General features: G+C 47.7%; 1 protein-coding gene across 10 annotated transcripts in view; it reads right to left on the bottom strand.

Annotated features, from left to right (window-relative positions):
* Positions 1-13736, bottom strand: part of ZEB2 (zinc finger E-box binding homeobox 2) — a 156770-nt gene that overhangs the window by 34983 nt on the left and 108051 nt on the right. For all 10 annotated transcript variants that reach the window (XM_086957481.1, XM_086957480.1, XM_086957477.1 and 7 more), the window contains one exon: positions 1332-1589. In XM_086957481.1, coding sequence (XP_086813607.1) covers positions 1332-1401 — 70 coding nt within the window. In that variant the 5' untranslated portion in view covers positions 1402-1589. The remainder of the gene's footprint in view (positions 1-1331; positions 1590-13736) is intronic.

Raw genomic sequence — 13736 nt, forward strand, 5'->3', positions numbered from 1 at the left:
ATTATAGTACATATTCTTTCTTTACACACGTTTTCGGAAAGCACTGTAAAACCTCACCTAGTCAGTACTCATTTCATCATCTCAAAATGGTGAAAGCCTGAGTCAGTGCACTGCGGTTTGATCATGTCAGCTGCAGGTGTCTAAAAATACCTGCAGCAGGCTGACGAAGCTCTCTTCTATGTAATAAAATTAGATACATTTGGAGACCAGGTATGCTTTGTAGTGGGCTGTAATTAAGAAAAGGGTACTCTCATGGGTTGCAGAGATTAGCTGCCATTGCTACTCGTGTTTACCTACAGCTCAACAGAAAATGGCCTCGACATAATCTCTTTCTGCAGACTAACACACCACAATGAAGGTGTAAATAAATGAAAAAATGTTCATTGAGACATGCTAACAGTAAAGGCAGAGGTTAGCTAGCCCCCGATGTGCAGATGAAGGAGCCCTAGTAATATTATTACACATGTAGCGGCGTGATGAATAGGTTTTGTGCATAAGAAAAATAACTGACAGCCAGGAATCATTTTGAAAGGGATTGGTGGGGTCCACACCTGAAAATGATCTACAAACCCTAGTACATGTTTATTAAACCAAGAGTATGTTTTTTTCCGGTACTGTGTTGACAATAACCTACTGATGGTTTTTAATCCAAGTCCAGCCTTGGCATGGGGGGGTCTGTTACAGGCGATTCATCGAAATCATGCTATTTTAAAGGCCTTCAGGAGTAAGGCTATCCCCGACAGCCACACAGGAGTAAAATCAGCCAAGGCAGCGATATGCGCCTTTAGGGACACAGGGACGAGCTTTCACCAGGTGCTGCTTTTTAAAAAAAGACATAGCTTGTGTCCCCTTCTACTGTGAGGCTTCCATTGGCGACCATTAAGCACCTCCTTCAATATACCTTACACTGCTCATTGTTTGTGCACTGTGGGCAGCCCCCATCACCACCCCCCGCCCGGACGCAGCCCCATCCCGTAGGCCATTAGCAGGCGTTCAAGCACTTAAGCAGTAAATAATGGGAAAGCTACCTGACAAGGTGGAAGCGTGAAGAGGCCCTCGCACATAACAGAAGGAAGTGATGGGGTGTGTGCATTACAAGAGCAGGTGTCAGACAAGCACTCGACATTATCACATGAATGGGGGGGCTCTTCACTTGCAAAGGTAGGCTTTCCCCCAAGTGTTTGCAAGCCAAACACTCCCATTCAGCCGCATCTTATCACAATACCCAACGTGAGCGCTCATTATCGCCCGGCCCCGGGGCATTCTGGGAAATGTTTGGGAAGCTCGAGTGTCCGAGGCCCAGAGGCATGCAGGCGAGAGGCCAGACTCACCCGGTCCGTTCACAGAGGCATGCAGCATGTCATGGCTGTGCCAGACATGATCCACGTCACTTTCCCTCATCTCATCCTCGTCGTCCTCTCGCGCCAACAGTCCTTGGCCCACGTGCGGGGACGACGCGTGGTTGGGCAGGCTAGCCGGGCTAGTGTCGTGGTCCAGTGCGTTAAGGAGGTTGTCGTCTTCCGCAATGTGCAGCTTGTCTTCCTCGTCGGTTTCCGAACCCGTGTCCACTACATTGTCATAGTTCAAAACTGGAAAGAAAAGAGGAAGGTCAAGTTTAGGTGCAAGAACGTGCCCTTAGTGTAAAAATATTCTTACAAGCCCAGTAAACGGCTGTCAACCTCTACTGTTCTACACATCAGTACTCATAACATGCAGCTATAGGCTCTCATATTACATAAAATTCGACAACTCAAACATGTCTTTAGGAATAATTGCCCCATAGTGCCACGAGGCCAACGAGCGGCGCACTAGACCAAACTATTGTATAACATAATGCAACATGCAACCCTAACGTATGTAGAATGTTAATGTTCTGATGTATTTTACATCCTTAGCGTTAGATTGGCAGAGATACAAAACCCACCCCACCAAAATGCAATCCAGCATCGACAGATAGTGACATGCTGGCAATAGTGCAAACGTCACTTGAAAATGCCTTGAAGTGGTACAAAATTAACCGGCGCCAGTGCACAATAGGCCATCGCTTACAAACAAATTGCCCGTCTGGGTACAACACTTTCTCAACAGAAATAGTGCAAAATGACCCTGCACCGGTACAAAACTGCGAAGACCGAGTGCAAAAGTACTGAGAACTAGTGCAAAAGTACCCCCGGCCCTTCCTGCACTGACACAATGAAGTTCGCATGTAGTTTTTTCCTCTACGTTTTCACGTAAAGCCCTCGCCGCTGCATAAGTGTGTCCTGCCTGGCCTCGGGCGACATGGGGTGTCCCATGTGAGGGAGATACGACAAGGTACGCCGCGCACGTGCTACCACAATGGCGGGAGCTTCCAAGGCGGCACCGTTCGCACCTATCACGCACTCGAGTCACCCCCAGCAGCCAGCGAGTCCCTCCTGCAGGAGCCTGTCCTAGAAATGCTTTGTAGCTTTTCTTAAAATAGACAGCCTGTAAATAAGGTCTGTGAACTCAATTGAAGGTGGCTGTTTCTGAATTAGTCAGCCCTCACAAGGCTCTCGGCCTACATGCTAGTACATAAATTGTCCACTTTACCACCAGACAAGAAAGATTAGAGCAATAAACACGGGGCATTAGCTCAGCTCGAGAAACACACCATCCGTTACGCACACACCGGACTGCCAAGAGCTGCTAACCTAACTCTTCAGAAAGGCGCACACACACACAACAAAAAAAACAAGTCCAGCCCATGACATCATGGGAACAGGAGGGAGCGAAAAAAGAGCCGGAGGGGAAAAATGCGAACAATTTTAAGGTTCATTTTGATTCCTTTGCGCCTAATAAAGCAATCCTCGTCTAAGTTATCAACTGAGCTACCTCGAGTGGCCCTTGCCAGCTATCGGATTATACAAAAGTGCCAGAAAGGGGAGGGAAAAACGACAACAAGGCGGATTGTGTGTCAGAGAATTCTTGAAACATGTCTCGTTACAAATTTCAGTCAGTCATATCTGTTTGCTTTGACAGGTTCCCAGGGAGCAGAAAGGAACAAAAAAAGGGGGCGATTTTTTTTCCTCCTGTCGTGTGAGGCTGGGGACAAAAAGATTACACCGTGCATATCTGCTCATAATATGATCTTTGTATAATCCGCGGGTCTGCACTTGCCTTCTGAACAACTGCACAACAGGTGCAAATTAAAATGAAAACGGCGGCAGAGCCGGGCGCACAGAATCCGCTGACCTGGTTTGAATACCAATTGACGGGGGAAACAAAACCTTTTCAAGAGGTGTGACCACAAGGGCTTAGGCAAGTTCGGGCCGGGTAATGCCCGCAGAACTACAAAAAAAAGCAGATATTGCGGCCTGCCTACCCGAGCTGTGTGGTCCAGATATACCTTCGGACAATCGATATTGACCCCCCCCCCCCCTCCCGTCCCTTACTGGCCACGGAGGTTTAACCATTTCTTAGCAACAAGGAGAAGATTCTTTACAAATGCCCCGAGCGCGGAGACAAGGGGGGGTTTGGCTGCAACAAAGGCTCCTGAGGCCTGGGAAGCTATCAGCCCACCTCCTAAAAGTGATCTCTGGGTGCAGGGGACATAAAGGGAGGTCCGCGAAGAGTGAATAAAATTATCTAAGGCTGGACAGGCATTAAAGGGCTTTTATGCTGAAAAAAATATGCCTTTTAAGGCCTCGCCTGTGTTTTGTGTACAGAACGGTAACCCCCTCCGCGTCCCCTACCCAGATGGGCGACAGGGCCTTCGGCAGGAAAGCACGGGGAATGTTTTCTTCGAGGTAAAAAAAAAAGCGAGAGAGATAAATCATTTCTCAACAGACTCCGCGGAGTCCCAAATATCAGAACAATCTAAACAAGCCATGAAGTCATGTCTGACTGTATGGGGTCAGAGTCGCAGCATCCATCACTATCAGGGACAAGAATACCTTGCAACCTTTAGGGTCCAGCCTCACAAATAGCAGTAAATACTTTTCAGCTAAATAAACAGCGCCTGTCAGCTCTCCTTTACCAAGATGGCTAAGGACGGGCTGAGTGGAGGTACCTCTTTTATCACACCCTTCTCTTGAAGGGAGGGGGCTGCTTCGCATTCACCGGTTAGAAATGGAAAGATCTACACCCCTTCAAGGGTCTTAGCGCCCAGATGCAAATCGTAGATTCTAGGAGCCCCTTGTGTTGCACTGTGAAATTCACCACGAGTCACTTTGCTTCCAGAAAAAAATGTGATATCTGGGGAAAAGCCCATTTTCAAAACAAACTCCGAAAAATGCAAATGGGTGCAATTCACAGGGCTGTTGTGGCAAAATGCAACCTGGCATCGACAGAAAATGAAATGCTGGCAATTTTGTACCAGTCATGAACTGACGTTTGCACCGAGACTGACGATTTTTTTTTCTTTTTAGTGGTCGGTTAGTGCCCATATTGTTTTTGCACGAGTCATTAAAGCAGACGTCACTTTAAAATGCCTGGAAAGTGGTACACAATTAACCTACGCCAGTGCACATCGCTTACTAACAAATTGCCCATCTGGGTACAACACTTTCTGCACAGAAATAGTGCACAATTACCCTGCACCGGTACAAAACTGCACAGAACTAGTGCAAAAGTACTGAGAACTAGTTCAAAAGTCCTGAGAACTAGTGAACAATTACCCAGCGCGGTACAAAAGTGCTCAAATCCCGTGGAGATTTGTCCTGTACCAGTGCAATTTATTGATCAGGGCGCCCCTTTCCAAAATCACTACAGACCAGGCTTAAAATGGGCACCTCTCGAAGACGAAAACGGGTCACTGCTTCTGAAAGTTCCACTTGCACAACAAAGTGTGCGCCTCGCTTGCAGCCACCCTTCAGAAATGAAAGTCCCTCCTACACACGACACCCTCGGCCCATACATTGTTCTTTCCATTAGGTCAAACGAGCGGCTTCTCGCCTGGGCCTCGGCAGAATGTTGCACGCGCATCAGAGGTTATGGCTGGCACGGAAACAGGCTGTTACTTCAGGCCTCCGAGGGAGTGGGAGCCCGGGAATTCCACCGGCAGGGCGAGAGAGGGCTCCGGGGAGAGAGAGAGGGCTTCTGCTGCCCATCTCTCTGCGAGGTGCCGCAAACAAGCCAACCCCAGAGCGGCGGCAAAGGCCAAACGCACTGACAGGATGCAGAAAGCACTCGGTACATTTCGGAGAAGTTCGGTGTGCCTCGCGTCAGGGAGGCAGCCACGTGACGCCGAGATGGGAGGGAGCGTCAGATGTACACTGTGCATGTGAGGGAAGTACTCACTGTGCAATTGCGTGCACTTCAATAAAACGCAATACTGTTTAAAGATGCCATAGTGGGGAAAGAAGAGATGTATGCGCCTGAAATGCATACCTGTTAATATAAGACCAAGCGACGTTTTAGTGAAAATGCGGGTTTACCTTCAGTTTTTACACAAAATCACCGCGACTGTGTGTGGCTTTATATACACGTGTAGTAAAAAAAGAATGTAATTAAGTTGAGGATCCTATGCCCTCGGTTACAGTTTCCTTCTTGCCATGTTCACACTTCAGGTATACAAGCAACAGCAATTAAAGATGGCATTTCATGGCAAGTCTGTCCTTACCTGCTGAAGAAAGTAATTTGCAAAGCCCGGCCTGTGACGCGGCTCTAAATGTTGCCGATAATTAGTTTGACATTTGCAGCAGGCGCGGTGTTATCTCGCGCAAGCTGTAAACAATGGTACCTAGTGAAAGTCTTCCATGTTCTGTCAGCTCGAGAGCAAATAATGCCTGTGTCCCCAGTGCAGGGTGTGAGGCTCGCACTTTCAGAGACGTGCAGGTGGGGTGCGGGGCTGGGCACGTTCACAGGTGTGCGCACGCGACTGTCGGTGGTGAAACTTTAGAACAATGTGTGAGGGTTTGTCAAGAGAAGCACCTTTAGGAGTGTGTGTGAGATTAGGGGGATGTGCACCTTCATTGAGGTGTGTGTGATTGTGAGGCTAAGCACCTTCAGAAGTGTGTGTGTGGAGTTGTGGGGCTGTACACTTTCAGAGATACATGTGAGATGGTTGGGGTGTGTGCCTTCAGTGCTGTGTCTGGGAGATTGTGTGGTTATATGCCCTCAGTGTGGTGCGTCTGTGGGATTTTGTGGTTATATGCCTTCTGTGTGATTTCATGGTGATATGCCCTCAGTGTGGCGTGTCTGTAGGATTGTGTGGTTATATGCCCTCAGTATGGTGTGTATGTGGGGTTATATGCCTTCAGTGTGGTGTGTCTGTGGGATTGTGGGGCTATGTACCTTCAGTGTGGTGTGTCTGTGGGATTGTGGGGCTGTGTGCCTTCGTGTGGTGTGTCTGTGGGGCTTTGTGCCTTCAGTGTTGTGTGTCTGTGGGATTGTGTGGTTATATGCCCTCAGTGTGGTGTGTTCATGGGACTGTGTGCCTTCAGTGTGGTGTGTCTGTGGGGTTATACGCCTTCAGTGTGGTGTGTTCGTGGGGTTATGGGACTGCGTGCCTTCAGTGTGGTGTGTCTGTGGGGTTATAAGCCTTCAGTGTGGTGTGTCTGTGGGGTTATAAGCCTTCAGTGTGGTGTGTCTGTGGGATTGTGGGGCTGTGTGCCTTCAGTTTGGTGTGTCTGTGGGGCTTTGTGCCTTCAGCGTGGTGCGTCTGTGGGATTGTGTGGTTATATGCCGTCAGTGTGGTGTGTTCTTGGGGTTATGGGACTGTGTGCCTTCAGTGTGGTGTGTCTGTGGGGTTATATGTCCTCAGTGTAGTGTGTCTGTGGTATTGTGGGGCTGTGTGCCTTCAGTGATACGCTTAGAGCTCTGCGCCTCCAATAATGTGTCTGAGATGTCCTGGTGGGACATGCCTACAGCGAGGTGTGTGTGGAATACTGGGGTTGTGTGCCTTCACTGACGTGTGTGGCGCTACGCTCCTTCGGTAGTGTGCACGGAGGGCTGCCCACTTTCAGTATGTGTGTTTGTGTGTGGGGGGGGGGCAGTGGGCTGGGGCGGAGGGGAAAGATTGACGCGTATTTCAGCTTCTGTCTCTCGTGTCTGGTAAAGGGAAAGAACAGCGCGCGCACACGCTGATTGGAAGGTACACATGTAGCAAGCATGTCACGAGTCAATAAAGCTATCACTCAGGCGGGCCCTTGAAAGTACAGTCCGGCGGCGCAGAGGGCTATTGTAGGAAATCTCACAGCAACGGGGCTGCGGCGAACAGCCAAACGCCGGCCTCAGAGTTACATCGTTGTACTGAGGGAGTCCGGTTGAAATCTGGTCGTTTTAGGACACCGTTTTGGGAGTCTCTCTTTCATAGTAGGAGTCATTTTGAGTTGCCCTCTCTTTAGGGAATGACCCGGCTCTCTGGTCTCCTACAGTTGTTAGTTTGCAATAGGAGCAGGCGATGCGCAGTACACAACCCGGCAAACGCTGCTATTTCTGATGGATGACAAAAAAAAACACAACATCCTGCTAACCTGCCTCCTCAGCTGGACTTCGTGAAGAACTGATTACAGAAGGCACGCGCACACTCTAAGAGTCTCGTCGTGTGTGCTGGAGCAACACTGAAACAGTGACACCAACCCGCGCACTTTCACATACAAGTTGTGTGTCTTCACCCTGGCACGCAGCAGCCTGGCCTGCCATGCTAGGTAGCGCCTGCAGCTCGCTTTTGGCGTGTTCAGCTGGGAGGGAAGGCAGAGCGCCGGGGCCAGAGTGGTGGTACAGGAGGAGCCATCGAGGCGGCAGGCTTGTTTTTTTTGTGCTCTTATCTGGCACGAGGGCAGGCCTTGTCGCGCAATCATTTTCATAGTAATAAGGCCTTGCACGCAGCCTTGAAAACAACGACCATAACGGAAGGAAACTCTGTCCAAGCCGGCATTGCGTCTCTGACTTCACCTTTCTGCCAACACGACTTGCGCAACGTTTAATACACAGCGTAGGTGTTCGTCAAGGTCTTACGCAGGACTTTTCAAGGGCAGGGCAAACAAATACTGCGCTAGCTCTTTAGCTTCCGATATTTCAACAATTTAAATAATAATAAAAACAGGGACACCTTAAGATACTGTGCGCCCGGGATAAAGCCATCCTTACCAAATAAAAGAATTACGCGAATTTAGCGCACAGCGGCCATGAGATAACTAGTTACGCATGTGCGCAGCCCACCTGCATGACACGTCGCCGTATTTCTGCTCCTGAAGGCGGCCTTCTCGCGGTACAAGTGCCCATACTCCCAGGCCGGACGGTACTGCAGAGCCATCGCATCCATGGCTGCCGGCCTGCACAGATGGCGCCCCCCTGCTCCTGGGAGGTGGCGGGCGCTGGGGGCGAGTGTGAAGTTCAGGTGATGTGCGCCTTCCTGCGTTATTAGCAAGCAATGACGGGGAGGCCCCCCTGCGCCCAGGGCATCCGGCTTGGGATGAGGGAACTCACCTGACCGGGGGAGGTGAGGCCATTAAGGTGCAAATGAGGCCTGCACGACTCCAAGAAGGGGGCCGGTCTCCACAGAAGGGGCTGTGCTTTCATATTCAAATGAGCACTCCGGGCCCCATCCCATGGGCCTGACAAACCATACTTCGGTGTTTACAGGGCCCTGGTGGCGTCAAATGACTGCTCAGCGTATCCTCGCCTTTTCACTCGAGTTACGCAGAATGCATCTCTGATGAATGTACACACAATATCTCCGTCCGGGATGTAAACACATTTTTACCAAACGAGGGTGTCTTTTTTTCCCAAGTGTTACTGGGCTGGTCCCCGTGTTTGAACGTCTGCCTCTCTCACACACCAGCGTCTCTCCTGGCACGGTAACCCATTTGTAAGACTGTTTTCAAAACAGCCACGTTGCACCTCACAATGGCCCAAACCAGACAGAAGCGAAAGGGATAGCAGACACAAAAGCTCAACACATTATGGCCACTCTGAGCGAGGCACAAAGGCAAGCGAGCCAGTGATGTGTAAATCGAACAATGGAGGAGGGGGGGGGCATGGGGGTATTGAATATTTTTCTGTCACGAGGCAGTGGCTAAAGCCAGGCTCTAATTCAATTAAACTCCAATTTATTTGCTCAGGCCTAAACAACAGGCTGGAGAAAAAAAACTTAAGGTTTGCTCAACTGTTCTGAGGTACCACCTTTCGTCACCCCTGTATAAATCCGCCATCTGTGCTCACATGCGCACATGCGCCATCTCGCAGCAAACACCGAGGCCCTAGCAGGCGGAGAAGCCAAAAAAAACGCGGTAGGCACACAAAAGCTCCCCAGGCCTCCCCAGGCTGCCCCAGGTCGCCGAAGCAGCCAGAGGGGAGGGGGACAAGATCCTTTGCTCATTGCCCAGGTGAGATAGCCCGGTGTGTCCTCTCAGCCTCGACACGCGTCAAGTAAAAGAAAGGTTAAAATTAGAAAATTCAATTTATTTGATAATTTCCCAGAATAATTAGAGTTAATATGGGTTAATTAATATGCAAATCTCTCAGCAGATGTTCTGCAGCAGGGCCTGTGTGAGAAAACAGCCTTTGCTTTCTCCTACGTGATTTTGGCTGTCAGTTATTGGGTATAATTACTGTAACTAACCGAATACACACAAAACCTTTGGAATATAAAATTGTTACAGTTCTGGTTTTGCACAAGCTGCTACTTTCCTGCAATAAAAGCGAACAATTTCTTTTAGAAAATAGAGGCCTTTCTGTTCCATTTTTGGATGTAAAAAGAAGAAATGAATCAAGTGAATGGCTTATCTTTTTTTCTATGCATAATTAGGTCAGTATTATATGAACATTCCAATGAGCACTTGGACAAATGTACTTATAAAATGATAGCGCCAACCACCTGCAAAATCACAACGCATTGTTCGGCATAAAGTGGTATGCTGACCTACTAGAACTTTGCTGTGCTGAATGTATCCAGCCTTTTCCTTCACAAACATGCTTCAAATGCAAAACGCTTCCCAAACTTTTATTAGGAAATTATTGGTCTCCAACAAAGGCAATTGATTAATGGAGCACATTTTGCATAATATGCAAAGCGTGCACTGATGTTATGACATGCACAAGTGCTAACTGATAGTTAGCTGCTGCAGACGATTTATAACTTTGTAAAGTACTCCATCTTTGATTAATGCCACAATTTCTCAAAAAATTCCTTATGTAAATTAACCATAGTCTAAAATATATTTCCAACTTCACAAGCTGTTGGGTAAATGTCATCTATTGCTCAGTGTAAGAGGCATTTAAGGCAGTGCTTAATTTGTACAGAAATAAATGCCAGGGCTGTAGTCAGGTGGCATCGGCAGCTTGCATCACCCATTGCCACTGCTAGCGTTGCCAGTGGCAGTACCTACACAACTACTAACCAGCACACTGCTACAAGTGTGACAATTCAGCCTATTCCAGGCTCCCAAGGTTATAAAAATGGCTTGGGCGGCAGGTGTTAGCTGTTTTTAATGCTTCCGGAATTGATAAACAATTGCTGTTCTGTTCATCTCTAAGTTTTACAAACAGCACCACCATGTGGCAGCTGTTATTAGTGTTGGTGTTGACAATTAAGTGCTGGTGCCGACCACCAGAAACCACCGGCTCAAATTAAGCACTGATATAAGATGAGCAGAAGCCACCCCATAAGCAGTGTGTATTGTTAGGTGGTAGGAATGCATAGGTTTTAGTCCCTCCCATGCTCTCTCGCCTCCCTGGCCTTAGCAAGAGATATGGGTGTAGATGCCTGACTCAGAAACCCAATATTTATTGCGGGAAGGGTGAAAAAAGTGGGGCCTGAAAGTGTGGCATTACATCCACAGTCACAAAAAACTTCAGGGCCATTTTGCTCGTCCCCACCTTGGTGATCATCGCGGCGATGGGAAAAGACTCCGACCCCACACTTTAAAGAAAGGAGGCAGTGGCAAATTTGAAGGTGTTGGAGCTTGAATGCCCTATCTGACCCCAGCCCTTCACTTGTGGGGGTGGGATGAGGGGGGTATCAGGCTCTAGAACTGGGAGTGAGTGCCTGAGGGAGATTGAAAGAGAAAGAAACAGAAGGCCACAGTGGGCTTTGAGGGTTAGGGAGGCAACATGGGAAAAAAGATTGTGATGAGGCATATGGGATAAGTTAAGAACTAGGATAGGTGATTGACATTTATAAGCATAATAAATCTCTTACCACTCTTGGGGCTATCATCAAGAAAGTGCACTCTTACCATTTTGTTTGCAGAGTACATCCCTAAACAAATTAAATTACTGATATGCCGAAGACCAAGGCCTCAATTGTTCCAAGTGATTTTAGCTACTCAAATGTCATGTGGGAAGCTATTCCAAGATGCAATGCCAGAAGTTACAGAGCTTCACAGTGTAATTAGCCTAATCAAACATGGGCAAATGATTCTGGGCCAGAGAACATGGGGTATGGTGGGAGGTGGATAAACTAGACAGGTCTGAATTTTCATCCCAGAGGAGTTTCTCTAATACACAACACAAGATCTACGCCAATGGACTGGGTGTGGCACAGGAAAAGAGCTATAGTTTTGTTTTTGGAGAGCCAGGCTCATGGCGACATCTTGATAGGATGTAATGTACAACCTTTGCAAGTGTAATGGATTCTAGAGGACAGAAGGGCCTTTGCAAAACACAGTAGACAATCAAGCAACCTTCACAATGTAGCCTTTATATTTAGTTTGCAGTTTTTCTCCTTTTATACACAAAGATGGGACCTCTTACAGTCTATTCTGTGTTTTAAATGAGACTTTGCTGCTCAAAGAAACGTTTTCCTCTGTTCCCCGGACCCTTTGGTCTGCTCTCTAGGAGAGATGCCCACACCTTCTCCATGCTCGATGATGTTATTTTTATACATTTCACTGTGATCATTGTAAAGTGCTTTGATACCCGCAAGGTTCATGTTCGCGCTATATAACATTTTATAAATAAATACATAAATCCAGTTCAAGTAGTACAAGACTTTGACCTTGCTCTGTCACTGGCTTTTAAATACAACACTGCAGCTGCAAGTTTATTCAAGTTGGGTGATGTGCACACAAGTAAATGTAACAATGGAGTTGCCGGTAAAAGGGCCAAGGTTGAACACTGACAGCCTTATCAGCAGGCCTGCTCCGAGGCTGTCTGTCTCTGAGGGCAGTCTCTTATCCTGAATGTTTTCTGCACGACTCCAGCTTACTGACAGAGACGCCATGGCCTGCAGCCACCTGACCATGCTCTTCCCCTCCCCGGTCACTCCCAGGTACTGGAATTTGCTGACACTGGCAGTGCTTGGCAGCATGAATGCTGGGTGGGGGAAAAGGCAGGCAGACTGTCACAGCACATGCTATGTGCACGTTTTTCCTTATACACAGGCACCTGGCAGTCCTGTAGATTGAACGCATTTAGGCTTTTTCTTCCATGCTTCATTCAAGTTTCAAAAGTATAGGTACCCAAGACAATTTAAAAAAACAAATTGAACACTGAGCTGGAACTTACAGCATTTTTATAAACAAGATGGCGGCTTTAAACAGTATCTGAAAAAAGGTTTCTACTTTGTTTTAACCTGCACAGCTGATAAAATAAGCGTTAACACCACAGTCTATTTCAGCATTTCTATGCTGAGTTTCTGATGGAAACACGTGCGTTACTTTGGCAAGTGGTATCCGAGTTTTCTTTAAACCAGCACCCTGCTACTGAATCGGGTCCCCAGGCAGCCGCATGTGAATTGTATTATGTTCTAACTGAACTATCTCATGAACAATGATAACACATTATCTTAGCCAGCAGATTATGAGTGTACAGCGTGATAGCCAGGGATTCCAGAAACTCTCTGCCTCAAGCACCTTATCAGTTAACTGAAGCCAGGGCAGAAGGTACAGGACATGCACTTTATGATGCACTGGAAGGTTAGAGGCATGTGGTTGATAGAACTATCTTTGAAAAGTTTGACTTCATCCTTGGTGACGGCTTAGTCTTCAAAGTTGCATTTTGCAGGGAAAATAAAAGGCTCATGTTCACACAATTTACCGGCACAATCATCTCCTGGTTCAAGCGGGGAACCTTCAGTCCTTCACTGAAGATGTATATGGTGGTGACATCATTCTCCTGTTATCTGCTTGCAACAATATTCAGTCGACTCTCTACATGGACATGTGACAGTGTTTGGACAACTTGAGATCACCGAGGACCAACAGCACTCGTGTGTGAGGTACTGCACGGCATAGTGTCGAGCACCAGCACTCTTGTGTGAGGTACTGCGTGCCATAGTACAGGGCGCCAGCACTCTTGTGTGTTTTACAGCATGTCATAGTACTGAACACTGAAGCTCCCACAGAGTCTAATCATCATTTTTTGTGTGGTACGGTGTGTAATAGTACTGACTACTGAGCTCACACAGGGTCCTATCAGCATTCGTGTGTGGTACTGCCTGTTGTGTGTCGTACTCCATGTTATAGTACTGAACACTGAAGCTCCCACAGAGTCCAATCATCATTCTTTTGTGTGGTACTGTTTACAAAAGTACTGACTACAGAGCTTACACAGGGCTCCATCAAAATTTGTGTGTGGTACTGCATATTGTGTGTGGTTCTGCATGTCACAGTACTGAACACTGAGGCTCCCACAGATCCCTTCATCATTGTAGTGTGTGGTACTTCATGTTGTGTGTGGTACTGCATGTCACAGTACTGAACACTGAGGCTCCCACAGATCCCTTCATCATTGTAGTGTGTGGTACTTCATGTTGTGTGTGGTACTGCATGTCACAGTACTGAACACTGAGGCTCCCACAGATCCCTTCATCATTGTAGTGTGTGGTACTT

This window comes from Lissotriton vulgaris, chromosome 2_1 (genome assembly GCF_964263255.1).
Source record: "Lissotriton vulgaris chromosome 2_1, aLisVul1.2, whole genome shotgun sequence".
Classification (NCBI taxonomy): Eukaryota; Metazoa; Chordata; class Amphibia; order Caudata; family Salamandridae; genus Lissotriton; species Lissotriton vulgaris.